The sequence below is a fragment of the Thamnophis elegans genome, chromosome 7, assembly GCF_009769535.1.
Source record: "Thamnophis elegans isolate rThaEle1 chromosome 7, rThaEle1.pri, whole genome shotgun sequence".
NCBI lineage: Eukaryota > Metazoa > Chordata > Lepidosauria > Squamata > Colubridae > Thamnophis > Thamnophis elegans.
Window position 1 is genome coordinate 1,030,060 of NC_045547.1, and position 21,689 is coordinate 1,051,748.

Genomic DNA, 21,689 nt, shown 5'->3' on the forward strand with positions numbered 1-21,689 from the left:
CTTCTGCATGGCAAACATTGGTATTAAAGGTGTTTCTTTAGAAGGCCAATTCCATTGAGGCTACGATGTTTTCTGGCATGTCCACCTCATTTTAATTGGAGGTCTGGGTACCTGATGGGCCTCAGCACCACTTTTCTGCCGTGTGTCAGTGGGGGGGGGGGGAAATCTCAGAGTTTCCCACTCTGTGGGCAAATCTAGACTGCAGACAATGGAATCACAAAACAAGAACGCCTGGTAGCCAAACCAAAAGTGTCCAGTAACACTAACATTGCACAATAAGCTTACTGGCAGAAATATTCCTGTAGATTTGGGTTGAGGAAAACATCTGTTGTGCCTGAAAATACTCCAGCTTGCAAGATAGAACATTCAGCCACAAATTGCCCAACCCAGAAACATAGGGAATAAAAAGTCAAAGTAAAAATGGCTTCATCTCACTTGCCTTGTGGAAAGCAGTTGAGTTTCATGCAAGATCTCCAAATTTTCTGCTCTGTACGAACTTCTACTGCGAAAGAAGCATCTTAGAACTCAATCTGCTGTTGCTAAAAAGCTGCTTCTACAGGAAACAACTCCTTGTTAGCAACGTCATAATTTCTTTCTGGGAGTGTTAATGCTTTGGATTGAAAGTACAGGGGATTAACTGCCCCCTTCTAATGCCAATCCTAACACAACGTCTGACTTGCTAGTCTGAATGATAAATTGCTTTGGTGAATCAGGGTGGTGGGGAAATGGCTACGTTGCAAAGATGTCACTTTTCAAATGCAGATTGCTCCTTCTTCATCTAAGAGAACTTTGCTTTCTTTTTCAACAATTGAGTGGGAGGCTTAACCTGGAGGGAAAATTTAGGAGTGAACTTCCTGTAAAAATTCCCAAAGCCCAGAAAACTCTGAAAGTCTCTTATATTGTAACGAGGGCTGTGTGCCAGGATAACACCATCCACACCTTGGTAGGATCCATCTGGAGACCCTCATTTGAAACCCTGCAGCCCAAATGTCAATTGTCAAAGGTGTCAAAGTCAAACTTCTCCAGCTCGGCAAACGTTTTGTTCTCCCACAGCCTTTTCAGCCCCTCCTGCTGCCCCTGAGCCTTCGCTTCCTCAGAGTAAATCAAGAAGTCACCTAGATATTTCATCAGAAATTTGTCAATTGTATCTGAAAAAAATCATTCCTAAATCTGGAAAATACAGGCTTTCATAATTCCAATTGGCCAATGCAAAAAGCATAAGTGGATATTAAAACTCACCATCCCTGATATCAAAAGCTGTCAAATACTCGTGTCTTTCCTTGACTCTAATGAGGTCTACCTGTCAACCACTACTTCAGCTTCAACCTCAATAATACACAGGCAAATAGCTACAAACTCAAGGTAAACTGTTCCAAATTCGATTGCAGAAAAGACCACTTCAGCCACAGAGGGGTCAACGCCTGGAATGCTCTCCCTGCCTCTGTTGTTACATCCTCTCTAACCCTCACAGCGTCAACCTCAAACTGTCCGCCATGGACCTCACCCCATTCCTAAGAGGTCCGTGAAGGGGCCTTGCATAAGCGCACCAGCCTGCCTTCCGCCCCCGTCCCACTCTCCCCATTCATTGGTACCCCTTCCCTTGTTCAGGTCCATGTTTACACTTATACATGCTATCTCGTACAATGCTTGACAAAGCAAATAAAAAATAAAATAAAAAATAAAATAAAAAATAAAATAAAAATAAAATAGAAAATAAAATAAAATAAAAATAAAAATAAAAAATGAAATAAAAAATGAAATAAAAAATGAAATAAAAAATGAAATAAAAAATAAAATAAAAAATAAAGTAAAAAATAAAATAAAGAAATAAAAAAAATAAAAAATTAAAATTAAAATAAAAAAATTCCTTTATTCGACCTAAAGGATACATTTCCGTGGTCTGTAGGAAATTCTGCGGATGAAAACCACAGACGCTTCCTCCCTGGATTGGGCTCCCAGCTGGAGCGTCTCCACTTCCCCTTCAGCTGGAGGTTCCACCGCAGATAAGGTTCCTCAAAGAAACACAATTGTTCAGGGCTCTGATACAACTCTTGGTGCAGTTTAGCCACACTTCGAAGGAACTTTGAAGCATTTGCATTTTGGGGAGGGTGAAACCACCATGGTGCAGGAAGACAACTAGGCCATGTCCCCAACCCTGCAACTGGCAGAGAACCGGTTGCTAAAAGTTTTTCAATTCCACCTCTGGATAGATAGATAGATAGATAGATAGATAGATAGATAGACAGACAGATAGATAGATGATAGATAGATAGATAGATACTGATAGATGATAGATATATAAAAGAAGATAGATAGATCATACATACATAGATAGATGATAGATAGATAAAAGAAGATAAATAGATAGTAAAGATAGAGATAGATAGATAGATAGAAAGATACATAGATAGATTAATAGATAGATGATAGAAAGATAGATGATAGATAGATAAAAGAAGATAGATAGATAAATAAAAGAAGATAGATAGATAGATAGAAGATAGATAGATAGATAGATAGAAGATAGATAGATAGTAGAGATAGAGATAGATAGAAAGCTAGAAAGCTAGAAAGCTAGAAAGATAGAAAGCTAGAAAGATAGAAAGATAGAAAGATAGAAAGATAGGTGTTTAATCTGCACTTACATTTGCCCTTTTCCTTAATCTTTATTTATACAGCAAATATGTCAATAAACGTCTCGTTCCCAGGAACAGTGAAGAATTGCCCAATAAACTAAGGAAACTGGCAGCATTTCCACCACCAAACCAAAGCAAGATGGTCTGGGGTCTTTTCAATATCGCAGTCCCCCCTCCCAGAGGCAGGTCAGCTCCATCCCTCCTGGCCTCCCTTAACAGCAATAGCAATAGCACTTAAACTTATATACTGCTCTAAGCAGTTTACAGAGTCGGCCTCTTGCTCCCAACAATCTGGGTCCTTGTTTTACCTATCTCGGAAGGATGGAAGGCTGAGCCCACCTTGAGCCTGGTGGGATTCGAACTGCCAAAATGCAGGCAGCCGGCAGTCAGCAGATATTTTGCGAGAAGAGTCCTCCGCTCCTCTGCTCGCAACAGAATACCTTATGCTGCCAGACTTGAAATTTTGGGCTTAGACAACTGAGAACTTCGCCGTCTTCCGTCTGACCTAATTATCTGCTACAACATCCTACCTGTCAAAGACTACTTCAGCTTCAGCCACAACAACACACGATCACACAATAGATACAAACTCAAGGAAAACTGCTCCAAACTTGATTGGAGAAAATACGACTTCAGCAACCGAGTGGCCAATGCCTGGAATGCACCACCTGATTCTGTGGTTTCTTCCCCAAATCCCCAAAACTTTAACCTTAGACTGTCTCCTGTCGACCTCACCCCATCCCTAAGAGGGCTGTGAGGGGCCTGCATAAGCGCACCATTGTGCCTCTCGTCCCTGTCCCAATGTTCCCCCTTATGCGTATCCATTTCACGTATCCAAAATCATGTTTATACTAGTATATGATTTCTAATAAGTGCTTGATGAAATAAATAAGTAGCCTGCAGAACTGCATTCTAACCATTGCACCACCACAGTTCATCTGCCCAAAGATTTAAGGAGGCTTATAGAAACTTCACTTTGGTGTCAGGTTTTTAATGTTTTATCTTGTACCAGTAATAGATATAGGTGTGATATTGTTTTATAGTTGTTATTGTTGAGTAGCAACAATGCTGGCAGTTCCGCCGTCCAGTTCCGGTCAGGTGCAGAGGTGCAGAGACAAAGGATGACCTTGACTTTCTAGAAAGGAATGTTGTTATGGCTGCATCTCATCTAACTCCGTACAATCCCCCTTCCCCTTTCCCCACCAGAGAAAATGCCTAGAAGGATAATGGAAAGTGTGGCAGCCTGAGATCCAAAAGGAAAGATGGCTGCGGGCCTGACAGGAGGAGGAGAGATAATCCCCTAAAGAATTAGGAAATCCCTCTAAACTATCCATAACTGGTCAAATCTGGGAAACGATGTTTCCATTCAGAAAAAAATATGCAACCTAGCGAAAGATTGCTAAAAACCCAACCTGACCATACCAAGAACGGAAACGCAGAAACTGAGCCCCTGGCAAACAAAATTTCAAAAACACCCAACCTTCCAAATGGGATAATAATAATATAAGAATGGCAAAGAAAAAGAATAATTATCTGAATGTATATCTATAATCTGGATGTAAGAGAAGAAATGACAGTAAAAATATATAGCATAATATAGGTAAATAATATCTGGTCATAAGTAGCTAAGTTTAAATAAATAAAGAATTGTACATACAAATGGATAACGAATAAGGAGATTATGAATGAAAGATAGAAATGTATAGGAGGGAAAACACTAACTGCAAAGAAACCGATACGGAGCTGCTGTATGATATACGATGGAACTTCTTGTTCCTATGTTGTTTTTAAGTTATGTGTTTGTTTTTGTTGATGTGTTTGTGTGTTTAAAATAAAAAAATATATCACAAAAGAAGCTAAATTTTGCATAGGAAGAAATCTCGATCTTTAATGGATTCCAGTATCATGTGATTTTTTTTTTTGCCAAGTTTGAGAACATTTGATTTGTTCAAGTAAATAAATGGAAAGAACCTTACAAAATTCACTATGCAATAAAAAATTTTTTTTTAAAAAAAAACACCCAGATATCTTCATGTTCTTGTTCTCCACCTTTCAAATCAGTCCCCATGTTTCCAGGATCTTCCTCCCAGCTTGGAACTCAGCCAGGTGGATATTTCTTCTCGCTCTCTTAAATCGAGACTCAACCATTGCAAACCTTTTCACCCCTAGCAGGAGAGAGAGAGGCTTTAGAGGGGGCTGTCTTTCTCCCTCTATGGGGGGGGGTGACTTAGTCTTTTAATTCAGTTTCTTGGAACCAGAAGCTTGTTCTGCAACGTCCCTGTTGGGTCAACCTCAGCTGAGCTCAGGGGGATGCCAACGAATCACCCGGAACAAGGAAGTGGATTTTCAGGCGTTTATTTCTGTGGAAACGAGAGCTTCACGCTCAGGACAGGACAGAGTTTAGATGGGTATAGAAAGAGTTTCTTTGTTATATGCAACATGTCAATCTCAATCAGACTAGAGCTGCAAAGGGACCCCGGCGGTCTTCTAGTCCAACCCCCTGCTCAAGCAGGAGACCCTAGGCCAGTGATGACTGACCTTCTCCAGACCGAGTGCCCAAAGAGCGCATCCAGGTGTATGAAGGCATGCGTGCGTGTGAACCTCCAAAACTTGGTAAAGGGGGGCTGCCACCCCCACCACAAGGCTGTAGGAATCCTCCATAGACAAGGTAGAAAGAGACAGGAGCTTGAACAACAAAATACTTTAGAGATCACATTGGTAGCGAATCTTTGTCTCTGATGGGATAAACTTTTTTCTATCTGCCTAAAATGCATGTAATCCTCGGAGCCCCCCTTGCAGGGGGGGGGGGATATTCCTCACATGCATTTATTTGTATGTTTTGGGTGTAGTTTTGTTGCTTTTGCTACGGCCATAAATAAAAGCTGATATTTTTTGCAAGCCTCGTCTGGAGTCTCCAATCTCTCTTGGGCATTTCAGGGGCTTCAGGAACCTTCTGGCACCTTACAAACCCAAATAAACAATAAAGTTAACTCAAAGCAAGTTGGGGAGGGGATGTCTTCTGGAATATTGTGGTCCCCCCACCCAGAGGGGAGGTCAGTTCCAACCCTCCTGACCTCTTGTAAGAGCTGAAGACCTTGGTCGGCAAATACAGGGTATAAACCTTTAGCCCCCCAAGGATTTAAGGAGGTTTGAGGAAACTTCCATTTGATGCCAGGCTTTTAATGTTTATCTTTTAATAGATAATAAAAGTTTTATAATCAATGTCGTCATTATTGTTGCCAGCCAGAGTTTAATGTGATATGGGAAGATGTTCCAGTGGTTTGAACAAATGAACCTGATGCTTACATAGGGATTCAAGGGGGTACTTAGCCTTTCCCTGGAAAGAATGGAAAAAAAGCTTAATTCTGCTTGTTAGACCAACACACCTTTCTCAAGAAGAGTATTTCCTCCTTCCCTCCACCCCACCCAATAGATCCACCCCCGGCCTTGCCTTTAAATGCCTCCATTCCCTTTGCTGGAGGGAAGCCTGGAGTTGCCACTGAGCAGACTTTCTACCTGTGGAGGCGAAGGGACAGGTGAGTGGGGCTCTCCCACCTGTGGGCACCTGGCAGGTGAGGCCCCTGCGTCTCTCTCTCCATCTGAAGGGACCTCTTGCAGGGGGGCTGCGGGGGATGTCCTGTTTGCAGCAGGGGATCTGAGGGAGGGTCCCTCAGGAAAAAAGAGATCTATTGGGGATCTACATGGGAGAGACAGAGAGAGACCCACAGGAGATCCTTTCTAAGGAAGGTCCCACTTCCCATTAAAAAGCAATGCAGAATCCAGGGTGACCCACCAAGGCTGCTGCATATCCAGGAAGGCAGAAATTGGCACCAGCTGGGCAGGTATAAAACTGCCAAACCAAATTTTGGAGTCCCAGCTTGGTCACTGGTGGAGGTGGATCCCCTTTTCCTGAGAGGTCCCTCCCAAAGACCGTATTCTCCTCCTCCTTCTTATTCTCATTCTCCTCCTTCTCTTTCATCTTCTCCTCCTCCCCCTTCTCCTTCTCCTCTTCCTCCTCTCCTTCTTTTTCTTCCTCTCCTCCTCCTTCCTCTTCCTCCTCCATTTCTTCTTCTTCTTCTTCTTCTTGTATTGCTTCTCCTCCTCCTTCTTCCTCCTCCTTCTTCCTCTTCTTCTTCTTTTCCTCCTCCTCCTTCCTCTTTCTTCCTCTTCTTCTCCTCCTTCTTCTTCTTCCTCCTCCTTCTTTCTCCTCCTCCTCCTCCTCTCCTCCTCCTCCTCCTCCTCCTTCTCTTCTCCTCCTCCTCTTCCTCCTCCTCCTTCCTTCCTCCTTCTCCCCCCCTTTTACTATTCTCTTTGCAGGGAAGGAAGGAAGACTATGGGGCGATTCATCTTTTTGACATTCAGCTTGCTGGTCGTGGCCCTCTGCCTAAGAGGTAAGTTTGAGGAGGGTCTCTGGGGTCAGAGAGATCGAAGCTCTTGCATTTCATCCCCTTCCTCATTTGACCTCCCCAGAATCCTCACTCTGAAGTTGCTTTTCTTCCTGCTTGGCTTATTCTGCAATTTAGATCCCTCCTTCTCTCGCTGCCCCAAAACGCAGGGCGATTTGCAACCATGGAAAACAAAATACAATCGAAATTCAGAATCATTCATGAACAGTTAAAGGTTTGGCAAAAGAAAAGTCCTTTTCTCCATTAAAAAGCTGCTTCGGCAAGACATAAATTTATTACATGAATAAATAGAGTTGAAAGAAATAAAAGCCGAGTGGGGCTAGGATTTCTGTCCCTGGGACCCACACAAGAGCTGAGACCCTTTTCCAGGGACCTGGGAGCTGAGGATCCAATGGTGGGGAGGGGCTTGTTCAGAAGGATCCTTCCTGGGCAGCGGGCACAGGTGGGCAGTCCCACAAAAAATTAGCCACTCAGCCATTCAGGGCTTCAGTGGTTACGGATCACGCAGGAGGCTAGTGCAGATCCTTCAGAAGAGACCCACTAGATCCCTGTCCCTTGCACCAGTCAACGGCTGATTCTGGAAGGAATCCATTTTCCATCTCATCACAGTTCAGTGAAGGAGAGACCAACAAAAGCCGAGGGGTTCACAGAAGACTAGCAGCTTGAATGGAATTAAGCAAGGCCAACCCTAACCAAGCTTTGGACTATCTGCAAATGCAGCCACTCTGTCCGAGGCCAAGTCAGTTTCAAAGATGTTGGTAGCTCAGGAGGTTAGGCATGTTCTGCAGACCCAGCTGTCTCCTCCTCCTTCTCTTCTCCTGGCCATCTTCTCATTGGCTTTCTCTCTTCCTCCACAGGAGCCAAAGGATATCAATGTCCTCTAGATTGGCTCCCCGGGAATGAGCTTTGCTATAAGGTCTTCGGTGAACGGAAGACTTGGACCGATGCAGAGGTTAGAAGGGCTTTTATCTTGGCCCGGGGGAGGAGAAGTCTAGGTGGAGCCTTGAAGACCCTCAAAGTCACCTCTGGCTGGGCTGAAGTGGAGGGCCACCAGGATGGGTGCATGAAAAGGGAACAAAGGTCATGATTTTAGAACAGTCTGAAATGCAAGTATTTTACAGAGTGGATTATGGTTTGGCCAGTATCTGTTGGGCAGAGTAAGAGGCTGGAGGCTAAAACATATGAAGAACGGTTGCAGGAATTGGGTTTGACTATTGTGGTGAAAAGAAGGACCAGGGGAGACATGACAGCCGTCTTTCAATATCTAAGGGGCTGCTACAAAGAAGAGGGATAGGAATAGCAAGAGCCCTTAGACTTACCATATATATTGCTCCACAGAGCTTTCACAGTCCTCTCTAAGCGGTTTACAGAGTCAACCTATGACCCCCAACAATCTGGGTCCTCCTTTTACCCACCTCGGAAGGTTAGAAGGCTGAGTCAACCTTGAGCCTTGTGAGATTTAAACTGTCAAATTGCAGACAGATAGCAGTCAGCAGAAGTAGCCTGCACTCCAGTGTGCCACTGTAGCTCAAGTACGTGTGTGTGTATGTAAGAAGTGGGTTGCTCCCGCTTTGGCCGAACTGGTAGTGATAATTGGGTGTGGGTTGCCAAACCGGTAGTGATGGCTGGCTGGCCATGCCCCCAAACTGCTGCCTCCTGACTACATCCGTAAGCATTTGCGCTAGCCTAGCCCCCCCCCTCCCCACTGGCCAGCGTCTCCCAAAGCTGCTGCCGTTGCATCCGCAGAGGGGACGGGGGTAGCATGCTGGAGAGGGCAGAGGTGGCAGGAGAGGGGGGCATACCAAGTCCCAGAGTGGGAAACCAGAAGAGACGCCTCCCTTGCGCTTCACTCGCTCCCTGCTGGAAATATCCAGGTTTAGCTTCCCTGTCATTCCAGAACGGCACCTGGAACTGGTCAGACAGATCCTCCCTTGACTTCATCTCCTGGGATTCAGGAGAGCCCAACAACCACAACAACAATGAGTATTGTGTTGAGCTAGTGGTCTGGACAGGTAAGCCAAGCTGGAGGGGAGGGTGTTGAAGATACGCTTTCAACAATCAGGACTTATCTCACCCATCTTGGGACACCCACCAGTGGACAACTGATGACCTTGACCTCCTCAGATTCTAAGCTCTCACAGCCTGACCCTCTATAGAGCCAAGGGAACACAAGAAGAAGACCCTCAAAAAGACCCTTGCTAAGGGAAACCCTTGGATACCCCAGTGGCCAACCCTGTTTGCCTTAAAACCTGTGAAACAACGCATAAGAGTTCAATCCTGACACCTTTGCCGTTGGGGGATCTGTTGGGTGTGCAGGGCAAACAGATTGGAAGGTTGCTCCAAACTGAAATTGAAACTTTCTGTTTTGCTGTCCAGGATTCCTCAAATGGAACGACATTCACTGTGATGCCAAGCAATCTTTCATCTGCCAGTGCAAATACTAGTGCCAATTGTTCCTTTTCTTGCTCCAGAGTGAGCGAAGCACCTGAAGAACTCTGGAGAAGCAGAACTCTGCCAAAAATCTCCGCTCTGCACCCCTTTGCTTCATGGATGCTCTCTGGAGCTTTTGATTTTACTCCTCCTGATGGGGCAGAAGGTCAAATAAATTCTGCTTTAGCATGACTGGCCTTGTTTATTTTGGAGACCCAGGAGACGGTGGAGGTCCCAAACCCAACACCCCCGGAGTCTTCTGCATGATGAACCTTGGCATGGAAGGGGTTTCTCTGGAAGGCCAATTCCATTGAGGCTATGATGTTTTCTGGCATGTCCACCTCATTTTAATTGGAGGTCTGGGTACCTGATGGGCCTCAGCACCACTTTGGACAGAGATCGACTCCTAGGCCTCTCAATTATGGGGTGCCGCAGGGGTCGGTCCTGTCCCCCCTCCTATTTAACATCTACATGAAGCCACTGGGTGTGATCGTTCGCCGGCATGGGATTAAATAGCACCAGTACATGGACGACACTCAGTTGTATCTGTCTGCCCCGTGCCAACTCAGTGTAGTGGTGGAAGTAATGTGCCAGTGCCTGGAAGCTGTTAGGGTCTGGATGGGAGCGAACAAACTCGCAGTTAATCCTGACAAGACTGAATGACTGTGGATGGTGCCCCCTAAGGACAGTCCACATAGTCCGTCCTTAAGTCTGGGAGGAGAAAATTTGCTCCCCTCAGAGAGGGTCCGCAACTTGGGGGTCCTCCTGGACCCACAGCTGACTTTGGAACATCACCTGTCGGCTGTGACCAGGGGGTCCTTTGCCCCGGTTCCAAGATTTTTGTTACGTACCTGTCTCCCTGCTACGTATTGTTAATATTAATTGGGTTTGTTTTTGGATACTTTATTTAATTTCCTTTTTTAACTTTTGTAATACATCTTTTTTTAATGTTGTACGCCACCCTGAGTCCTTTGGGAGAAGGGTGGCATATAAATCCAATAAACAAATAAACAACATGGGCTTCCGGTTGGGCGGGGCCTGAGGGGGTTGTTGTTTTTAACAGCTCCGGATTCTTGGCTTCGTTCAACTGTCTAAACAGTATCCATCAACTGTTTGGCAGTTTGATTACCTCTTCTCTGGGCCAAGGAGAAGAAGGCAAGCAAGCTATGTTTGGGCAGCGCTCCAATTAACACCCCCAGAACATAAATCTGGGATGGGAAGTGGGAGCCGCCAAGCAACATAGTGATTTCTCCGTGTCAAGGATCTCTTCTGCCTTTTTTGCAGAACAAAGGCACATGCCCACCCTCTGCACAAAGACTGATTTATTTATTACTGATTTCAAAGCAGGCAGAACTAATACTGGTGAACTTCTAATTGTATGTATAAATCTTTAACTCCATTTTTTTTCAAGAATTCCTTCTGACATAAAAACCCAAGAGCCAAAACAGGACGGAAGCCCTTAAGCCACAATAGGAATTGCCCAATGCCCTTTCAGAACACGAGTCCCCTTGGTTGCATCAACTCAGAGCAGTCCAAACTTCAACCAAACTTAGCTCAGACAAACACCTAGGATTTGTCCTAACCTTGGAGAGCCAGCTATGGCCCCTATAGAACTCTTACGTTGCCCCACGGGAATCTGACAGCAGCCGATATAATACATGTTCTTGTTCTCCATCTTTCAAATCAGTCCCCATGTTTCCAGGATCTTCCTCCCAGCTTGGAACTCAGCCAGGTGGATATTTCTTCCCACTCTCTTAAATCGAGACTCAACCATTGCAAACCTTTTCACCCCTAGCAGGAGAGAGAGAGGCATCTGTTTAGAGGGGGCTGTCTTTCTCCCTCTATGGGGGGGGGGGTCTTTTAATTCAGTTTCTTGGAACCAGAAGTTTATTCTGCAACGTCCCTGTTGGGTCAACCTCAGCTGGGCTCAAGGGGATGGCCAACGAATCAACCGGAACAAGGAAGTGGATTTTCAGGCGTTTATTTCTGTGGAAACGAGAGCTTCACGCTCAGGACAGGACAGAGCTTAGATGGGTATAGAAAGAGTTTCTTTGTTATATGCAACATGTCAATCTCAATCAGAATAGAGCTGCAAAGGGACCCCGGAGGTCTTCTAGTCCAACCCCCTGCTCACGTAGGAGACCCTGGGCCAGTGATGACTGACCTTCTCCAATGAAGCGGTGGACGTGATGAACCGGGGCCTTGAGGCTGTTAAAGACTGGATGAGAGCTAACAAACTGGTACTCAACCCGGAAAAGACCGAGTGGCTGTTGTGTTTTCTTCCCAACAATTTGGCTAATGTTCCATCAATCAGGCTGGGGGGGCAAAATTTATACCCCTCAGACAGGGTTCGCAACTTGGGAGTCCTCCTGGACCCACAGCTGAGTTTCAACCATCACTTGTCAGCTGTGACCAGGGGGGCATTTGCCCAGGTTCGCCTGGTGCGCCAGTTGCGGCCCTACCTGAACCGGGAGGCCCTCACAACAGTCACTCGAGCCCTTGTGATCTCTAGGCTGGAATACTGAAATGTGCTCTACATGGGGCTGCCCTTGAAGAGCATCCGGCGACTTCAGCTAGTCCAGAATGCGGCCGCGCGAGTGATCGTGGGCGCACTGCGGTTCGCCCACATAACACCGATCCTCCGTGAGCTGCGCTGGCTACCTGTTGATCGCCGGGTGCACTTCAAGGTCTTACTTACCATCCACAAAGCGCTCCATGGTAGTGGATCTGGCTATTTGAGAGACCGCCTTCTGCCGATTACCTCCCTCCGTCCCATCAGATCGCATAGAGTAGGCCTCCTCCGAATTCCATCCGCCAGTCAGTGCCGACTGGCGACTACGCGGAGGAGAGCCTTCTCAGTTGCAGCTCCGACGCTATGGAACAATCTCCCCATGGAGATCCGTACCCTCACCACCGTCCAGGCCTTCCGCACGGCCCTCAAGATCTGGCTTTCCCGTCAGGCCTGGGGATAGGACTTTACTCTCTCCCCGCCCGAATGCTGAGTGAATGTTGTGCTTTTATGGTTAATTATTATTTTTTTACTCACATTTTCTTTATGTCTTGTCTTGCACCCCCTTCCCTCATTATTGTAAGCCGCCCTGAGTCCCCTCAGGGAAAAGGGCTGCCTATAAGTGTTCAATAAACTCAAACTCAAACTTAAACTCCAGACCGAATGCCCAAAGAGCGCATCCAGGTGTATGAATGCATGCGTGCGTCGTGTGAACCTCCAAAATGCAATGCTTGTGCAGCCCCCGTGCATGCGCCCTGCCCCCCTGCATGTGCATGCATCCCCATAGTTGTGCCCCCATGCATTTCACTCTGCATATGCACGTGGACCCCCCCCCCCCCGCATGCTCCCACCCCCTGCACATGCCCGGCAGAAACCTGAAGAGCAGCTGGCCGGTGGGAGGCGCATGCTCATGCGCGGCAGAGCTGAACGGAGGCGACGGCTGGCGTGGCATCAGCAAGGGCAAAAGGATTTATGCAACTGAATAAATACTTGATTGAAGAGGAGAGTCTTTGCTGGTTTCCCCATATTTAAACAGAGTGCAGGCTTGCAGTCTGTTTTGGTATGTTTAATCTGTGTTTTATGGTGTGCAAATTTTATTTGCACACCAAATATGTCAATAAACTTCCGATTCTCAGTAACAGTAAATAATTGCCCAATCGATTAAGGAAACGGGCAGCATTTCCACCATCACCCTGAAGGAGTATATGAATCAATGCGAATCAATATTGGCTTCTGCTTATGTTATTGTATACTGTCAGAAATTAGTTGTTTTCTAGCCTAGAAAACGGGAACTTTAATACTGGACTGCAAATGTTATCTCACTGCTGCGTCTGGCTTCCATTCTTGGCTTCGAAGTTAGTAGAAGAAATTGTTACATGGGAATTTCAAGCTGCATAGATGAAGGAAGCAAAATAGGGCGTTTTTCTGGCCCATGAATCCTTAAAGCATTCTGCCGAAAAACTATTTGGTAAAGGGGGGGGCTGCCACCCTCAACACAAGGCTGTAGGAATCCTCCGTAGACAAGGTAGAAAGAGACAGGAGCTTGAACAACAACAACAACAAAATACTTTAGAGATCACATTGGTAACGAATCTTTGTCTCTGATGGGATAAACTTTGTTTCTATCTGCCTAAAATGCATGTAATCCTCGGAGCCCCCCTTGCAGGGGGGGGGATATTCCTCACATGCATTTATTTGTATGTTTTGGGTGTCGTTTTGTTGCTTTTGTTACGGCCATAAATAAAAGCTGATAATTTTTGCAAGCCTCGTCTGGAGTCTCCAATCTCTCTTGGGCATTTCAGGGGCTTCAGGAAACTTCTGGCACCTTACAAACCCAAATAAACGATAAAGTTAACTCAAAGCAAGTTGGGGAGGGGATGTCTTCTGGAATATTGCGGCCCCCCCACCCAGAGGGGAGGGCAGTTCCAACCCTCCTGACCTCCTGACCTCTTGTAAGAGCCGAAGATCTTGGTCGGCCACTTGGCTCAGGGCTCCAACGGAGGGGTTTCACTTTGGGGATGGTTGATAGATTCTATCCCACCTCCCACCTCCCTCCCTTCCCTTCCTCCGCCTTCCCTCCCCATCGCTTAGCTGCCATATTTTGGATTTTTACAGTTTTGCATAAATTTGATAATTTTATAAACCAATGAATCAATAAGGCAAAATGAACGCAGAGCCCGAATGCAGCTGAGACCCCACCAGAATCAGGATTGGATTTTCCTAGGAAAGGGGGGGGGATTTTTGGTCCTTAGTTTAGGGGTCCTCTCCCCAAACCAACTTCTACTATGTGGGTCTTAATAGGAGACTCCCCTCCCGAGGATTTTTTTTTATTAAAAGTTTTAATGAGTTCTATAATTATATACCTTTCCCCTTCCCTCCCTCCCCCCCATCCCACATCCCCTCCCCCACAACCTCCCAGAGCAAATACAGGGTATAAACATTTACACACAAACACACACAAACACATGCCTCCTTCTCCTTCTTCTCCTCCTCTCCTTCTTTTTCTTCCTTTCCCCCTCCTCCTTTTTCTTCCCCTCCTCCTTCCTCTTCTTTTTCCTCTTCCTCTTCCTCCTCCTTCATTTCTTCTTCTTTTCTTCTTCTTCTACTTGTCTTGCTCCTCCTCCTCCTTTCTTTTCCTCTCCTCCTTCTTCCTCCTCTTCTTCCTCCTTCTTCCTCTTTTTTCTTCTTCTTTTCCTCCTTCTCTTCCTTCCTTTTTCTTCCTCCTTCTCCTCCTTCCTCCTCCTCCTTCCTCTCCTCCTCCTCCTTCTTCCTCCTCCTTCTTCTTCCTCCCCCCTTCTTCTCCTTCTTCCTTTCTTCCTCTTCTCCTTCTCCTCCTTCTCCTTCCTCCTCCTCCTACTTTCTCTTCCTATTCCTCTTCTCCTTCTTCCTCCTCTTTCTTCCTCTTCTTCTCCTCCTTCTTTTTTCTCCTCCTCCTCCTCTCCTCCTCCTCCTTCTCTTCTTCTCCTCCTCCTTCCTTCCTCCTCTTCCCCCCTTTTACTCTTCTCTTTGCAGGGAAGGAAGGAAGACCATGGGGAGATTCATTTTTGTGACCTTCAGCTTGCTCATCGTGGCCCTCTCCCTAAGAGGTAAGTTTGAGGAGGGTCTCTGGGGCACTGTTCCCTCTAAAGTGCGCGGGTGAGCGGCCGCACACGTGGCAACAAATCACCGCACAGCAGTTTCCAACTGCTGCCCAGTGGTTTTTGTGAGACGCCTTCCACGATAATAGGAGAGGAGAGCCAGCCTGGAAACAGCAATCACAAGGCAGGAAGTAGCTGAGAGAAGGGCAGTGGGGGTTGGGAGAAGGCATGAGACAGGCTCCCAGCAGTGGCTGCTCGGATTTGCCATTTGAGAGAGAGAGAGGAAGGGAGGGAGGAAGAGGAGGGGAGGGAGGGAGTGAGGGAGAGCGTGAGCTTCCGCTTTCAATCTGCTGCCCAAAGACTGAACGGAGAAGCAAAGAGGCAGAGAGAGAGACAAAGCAGGAGAGATGAAGCGAGAGCCAATCCGGGTCATTCCTTCCAAGAGGCAATAATAGCAATAATAGCAATAACAGTAGACTTATATACCGCTTCATAGGGCTTTCAGCCCTCTCTAAGCGGTTTACAGAGAGTCAGCATATATCGCCCCCAACAACAATCTGGGTCCTCATTTCACCCACCTCGGAAGGATGGAAGGCTGAGTCAACCCTGAGCCGGTGAGATTAGAACCGCTGAACTGCTGATCTAGCAGTCAGCCTGCAGTGCTGCGTTTAACCACTGCGCCACCTAGGCAACTTTCCCATCGAATGACTCGCTGCCCTAGACTCGAGGATACCCTCTGCAGTCCCTCTCATCCGTCCGGGATGCCAGCAAGAGTGTTGGGCTGAAGGAAGGAGGGATTCTCTCTCTCCCCCGCTCTCTCTCTTCTCTCTCTTTAAGAGAGAGAGAGAGAGAGAGAGAGAGAGAGAGAGAGAGAGAGAGAGAGAGAGAGAGAGAGAGTGAGTGAGTTGGTGGGCAGACTTAGCACTTTGTTAAGTTTCTTTCTCTGTGTGTTGTGTATATATACATGTCTCAATGGGTGCAATTGTGCAAGCATTTTTTTCCTCTTTAAAAGAATTTTTGGATTTCTCCTCACCAAACCTTTAAGACTGAAAGAGTTAGAGTTGAAATATAAAGAGATTGTCAATCGCCATACTGTTAGATTGATAGGCAATTATGGACTATCTTGATTATATCCTCCTTAGAAAGAATATGCTACTGTATGTATGTTGAGAAAAAGATCAAACTTCATTCCATGGAAACCCAACAAAGTTCATAGGGAGGGTTTCTTTCTATGATGGGCTTCTTGGGTCAACAGTGAACATCAGTTATCAAAAATGTAGTAGAAAATTAAGCAGGCAATAGGCAATTACAAAAAGGGAAGCCAACTTTCTGAATCTGTTTCTTTGCACTTTGCGACTTATAAATAGACTAATCTTCTGAAAACCTGACCTAAATTACTATATATTTTAAATAGCTGTAAAGCTATGCTGAAAAAGTTGTTCTCATGGTATTGTGATAAATTCAATAAAAAGAAGGGAATTCTTGGTGAATTTAAGGAGAAATGAGAGTATTGGATAGTAAATGGACAAATAAAATTACCAATCAAAGAGAATATTTGCACCTCAGGGTTGAAATGAGATGTTCTCTCTTACTCTTTCCTCTTCCTCTCTTCTCTCTCTGTCTCTCTCATCCTCTTTCTCTTTGTCTCTCTTCTCTTTCTCTCTCCCTCTTTTCCATTCTTCTGTCACTTTCTCCTTCTCCCTTCTCTCTTTTTGTCTCTTTCTGTCTCTTTCACCCTCTTTCTCTTTGTCTCTCTTTCTCTCTCCTTCTTTCCCACTCTTCTGTCACTTTCTCTGTCCTTCTCTGTCTCTTTCTGTCTCTCTTCCCTCTTTTTTTCTTCCTCTCTCTCACTCTTTTATCACTTTCTCTCTACTGCCCAACTTGTCCCCATACTTATCTTCGATTGATCATGTTTGCAATAATTTACCTTCTTTCCTAAATAGGCGCAGTTCCCTTACTGGATCCCTCACTCACTCACTCAAACACACACACACACACACACACACACACACACACACACACACACAGTCACGCACAAAACCATTTTTCTCCATTCCAATTCAGATCCTATAAATCAATTGCTCTGTGAAACATCTATGAAAAAATTCAGGTGCTCAGGCATGAAAATATGCTGCTCAAATACTATACTTTTCCGCACACACTGAAAAAAATTTAGAGGGAACATTGCTCTGGGGTCAGAGAGAGCTCTTGCATTTCATCCCCTTCTTCGTTTGACCTCCCCAGAATCCTCACTCTGAAGTTGCTTTTCTTCCTGCTTGGCTTATTCTGCAATTTAGATCCCTCCTTCTCTCTCTGCACCAAAACGCAAGGCCTTTTGCTACCTTTCAAAACAAAATACAATCGAAATTCAGAATTATTCATGAACAGTTAAAGGTTTGGCAAAACATCTGTCCTTTTCTCCATTAAAAAGCTGCTTCGGCAAGACATAAATTTATTACATGAATAAATAGAGTTGAAAGAAAGAACAGCCGAGTGGGGCTAAGATTCCTGTCCCTGGGACCCACACAAGAGCTGAGACCCTTTTCCAGGGACCTGGGAGCTGAGGATCTAATGGGGGGGAGGGGATTCTTCAGTAGGACCCCTCCTAGGCAGCAGCAGTGGGCAGTCCCACAAAAGATTGGCTACTCAGCCATTCAGGACTTCAATGGTTACGGATCACCCAGGAGGCCAGTGCAGATCCTTCAGAAGAGACCCACTAGATCCCTGCCCTTTGAACCAGTCAACAGCCTGGTTCTGGAAGGAATCCATTTTCCGGCTCAGCACAGTTCAGTGAAAGAGAGACCAATGAAAGCCGAGGGGTTCACACAAGACTAGCAGCTTGAATGGAATTAAGCAAGGCCAACCCTAACCAAGCTTTGGACTATCTGCAAATGCAGCCACTCTGTCCGAGGCCAAGTCAGTTTCAAAGATGTTGGTAGCTCAGGAGGTTAGGCATGTTCTGCAGACCCAGCTGTCTCCTCCTCCTTCTCTTCTCCTGGCCATCTTCTCATTGGCTTTCTCTCTTCCCCCACAGGAGCCGAAGGCTATCAGTGTCCTGTTGATTGGTTCCCCGGGAACGGGCATTGCTATAAGGTCTTCGGTGAACTGAAAAATTGGACCGATGCAGAGGTTAGAAGGGCTTTTATCTTGGCCGAGGGGGAGGAGAATTCTAGGTGGAACCTTGAAGACCCTCAAAGTCACCCCTGGTTGGGCTGAAGTGGAGGGCCACCAGGATGGGTGCATGAAAAGGGAACAAAGGTCATGATTTTAGAACAGTCTGAAATGCAAGTATTTTACAGAGTGGATTATGGTTTGGCCAGTATCTGTTGGGCAGAGTAAGAGGCTGGAGGCTAAAACATATGAAGAACGGTTGCAGGAATTGGGTTTGACTATTGTGGTGAAAAGAAGGACCAGGGGAGACATGACAGCCATCTTTCAATATCTAAGGGGCTCCCACAAAGAAGAGGGATAGGAATAGCAAGAGCCCTTAGACTTACCATATATATTGCTCCACAGAGCTTTCACAGCCCTCTCTAAGCGGTTTACAGAGTCAACCTATGACCCCCAACAATCTGGGTCCTCCTTTTACCCACCTCGGAAGGTTAGAAGGCTGAGTCAACCTTGAGCCTTGTGAGATTTAAACTGTCAAATTGCAGACAGATAGCAGTCAGCAGAAGTAGCCTGCACTCCAGTGTGCCACTGTAGCTCAAGTACGTGTGTGTGTATGTAAGAAGTGAGTTGCTCCCGCTTTGGCCGAACTGGTAGTGATAATTGGGTGTGGGTTGCCAAACCGGTAGTGATGGCTGGCTGGCCATGCCCCCAAACTGCTGCCTCCTGACTACATCCGTAAGCATTTGCGCTAGCCTAGCCCCCCCCCCTCCCCACTGGCCAGCGTCTCCCAAAGCTGCTGCCATTGCAGCCCCAGAGGGAACAGGGGTAGCATGCTGGAGAGGGCAGAGGTGGCAGGAGAGGGGGGCATGCCAAGTCCCAGAGTGAGAAACCAGAAGAGACGCCTCCCTTGCGCTTCACTCGCTCCCTGCTGGAAATATCCAGGTTTAGTTTGGATCTGGGGCCAGCCAAGGAGCCGCTCGGCTTCATCAAATTCCCGCAATGGGTAAGATGAGTGGTGGAGACAGGAGGTGCCCAGCCAAGCAGGGCCCGGGTGGGCTGTGGAGTGCAGAGCCAGGAAAAGCCATAAGTTTCCTAGAAGGAATTGAAGCATCCAACTTTGTAGGATGGAGGCTACGCCTGTGTTTATAAATCCGGTGGGCGAGTGGGGGAGGGGAGAGAGCAACGGTAAGGGAAGGGAGGGAGATAGGAAAAATACAGGCAGAAACCCTGGACTGTGCAAGCAGGGCGGGAGGGATGGAGGAAAGTTCACCCAATCCTGTCTAGGGACAAGAGGGGGAGGAACCAGCTGCAACCTCCAAACACCCCCAGGGAAAGCGGGGGCCGTGGGAAATCACAGAGCCCGGATGTCAAAGTGAACCAGGGAGAAAGCAGGCTAGAAGACCTCCAACTCTTCTAATCCTTACTCCGTGTTGAGCGTTAGGGTTGAGTGACCGCCTTGCAGACAAGAGATTTCAAGATGTTTCGCTGGCAACTCCGGCTGGCATCTTGAGACTGTTTTGCCTCCGAAGGGCATCTCAGATGGCAATAAATGAAGTGGGAATTTAAGCCAGGAACTGGTCAAGAGCTGCAGACCTCAGTGAAGAAATCTGCGGGGTTCAAGACCGTGGGTTGGGCCATGCAATCGGATCCCTGCTCTTGTCTCCCTTGCACAGTACAAACAAGCAAACACACCTGTTTCTTCCCTGCTGAACCAGCGCCGTTCCTTCTGGTTGCTCTCTCTCTCTCTCTCTCTCTCTCTCTCTCCTAGATGTTCTGCAGGAAATTGAAGCCAGGCTGCCACCTCGCCTCCATCCACAGCAAGGCAGAGTCAGCTGACTTGGCCGAGTACATCACTCACTATATCACACGCTCAGGCCAGGTCTGGATTGGACTGAATGATCCAAAGAAGGTAGGTCCCTTTCTTTTGGTGATATTGGAAGTTTCCCTGGAATTGAGATCAGTTCCTGGAGACTTTAAGAATAGAAATAACACAGAAGTAGGTTTCCCCCTACAAACTCCCAAGATACCTTTCAGTCTCCCCTACAGCTCTGGGGTTCTTCTGGGGGTCTCCCACCCAAGGACCCCTTGACTTTGACCCTATTCCTGAGACCAATCAGTGTTGACTGTCTGGACACCTCCAGGTAGTTTTCTTCTGGGGCATCTTTTCCCTGGATCTCCTGATTGCCACCTATCCAAACATCCAAATTTAACCCTGGTGAGCTGTTCCACATCAACTGAAATTGAGTATAGTTAGAAGATAGATACTTATAGATAGATAGATAGATAGATAGATAGATAGATAGATAGATAGATAGATAGTCCAACTGCTATTGCTATTGCTATTCTCCGTTGCCTAACGTGGCTTCCCTGTCATTCCAGAGACGCATCTGGGAGTGGTCAGACAGATCCTCCGTTGACTATTTCTCCTGGGATTCAGGAGACCCTGACAACAAATGGAACAATGAGTTGTGTGTCCACATGTGGTCCCCAGCAGGTATGGCAAGATGGTGGGGATGCAACTGAGGGAGGCTTCCAACAAAGAGGCCCCAGGTGATCCATCTTGGAATGCTCATCCCTTGACAACTGATCCCTTGGTTTCTAAGCTCTCACTGCCTGACCCTCTATGGAGCCAATGGGACACAAGAAGAAGACCCTCAAAAAGACCCTTGCTAAGGGAAACCCTTGGATACCCCAGTGGCCAACCCTGTTTGCCTTAAAACCTGGGAAACAAAGCATAAGAGTTCACTCCCAATACACTTGCCATTGGGGGGGGGTCTGTTGGGTGTGAAATCAGAGGTGGGTTCGTACCAGTTCGCACCTATTCGGTAGAACCAGTTCATCAAATCTACCGAACCGGTCAGAAGAGGTTCCACCAGTGGACCTGGAAAGCAGGCCACACCTACAGAAGAGGTTCCAAAAATTTTTGAAACCCACCACTGGCTTGGGAGTAATGGTCATGTGACTGAGTGTGCATGAGTGATGCCAACTTGGCATCTGCCCAGTCACATGACTGCCAAGCCACGCCCACAAAATAGGCCACACCCACAGAATAGGTTCTAAAAAAATTGAAACTCACCACTGGTGTGCAGAGCAAACAGATTGGAAGGTTGGTCCAAACTGAAATTGAAACTTTCTGTTTTGCTGTCCAGGATACCTCAAATGGAGAGATCAGACCTGCAATGCCCTGCATCCCTTCATCTGCCAGTGCAAATACTAGTGCCAATCACTCCTTTTCTTGCTCCAGAGTGAGCGAAGCACCTGAAGAACTCTGGAGAAGCAATGCAGCTCTGCCAAAAATCTCCACTCTGCACCCCTTTGCTTCTTTTTGCTCTCTGGAGCTTCTGATTTTACTCCTCCTGATGGGGCAGAAGGTCAAATAAATTCTGCTTTAGCATGACTGGCCTTGTTTATTTTGGAGACCCAGGAGACGCTGGAGGTCCCAAACTCAACACCCCCGGAGTCTTCTGCATGATAAACCTTGGTATTAAAAGTGTTTCTTTAGAAGGCCGATTCCATTGAG

The 21,689-nt window shown here is 46.6% G+C and overlaps 2 protein-coding genes across 3 annotated transcripts in view; one reads left to right on the top strand and one right to left on the bottom strand.

The window, feature by feature from the left end:
• The window catches only part of LOC116511835 (C-type lectin lectoxin-Thr1-like), a 195,629-nt gene that overhangs the window by 34,532 nt on the left and 139,408 nt on the right, over positions 1 to 21,689 (bottom strand). The gene's annotated exons all lie outside the window — the stretch shown is intronic.
• On the top strand, positions 5,873 to 21,473 carry LOC116511829 (C-type lectin BfL-2-like). 2 transcript variants are annotated; one of them, XM_032222065.1, is made up of 6 exons: positions 5,873 to 6,172; positions 6,954 to 7,027; positions 7,900 to 7,994; positions 19,938 to 20,078; positions 20,549 to 20,663; positions 21,319 to 21,473. In XM_032222065.1, exons 2-6 carry the CDS (start codon positions 6,970 to 6,972, stop codon positions 21,384 to 21,386), a joined length of 477 nt encoding a protein of 158 aa, XP_032077956.1. In that variant the 5' UTR covers positions 5,873 to 6,172; positions 6,954 to 6,969; the 3' UTR covers positions 21,387 to 21,473. The 2 variants fall into 2 exon arrangements, with proteins under 2 accessions (XP_032077956.1, XP_032077955.1); XM_032222064.1 differs by lacking the exons at positions 6,954 to 7,027; positions 7,900 to 7,994 and adding exons at positions 14,994 to 15,067; positions 18,093 to 18,187 and having other exon boundaries at positions 6,071 to 6,172.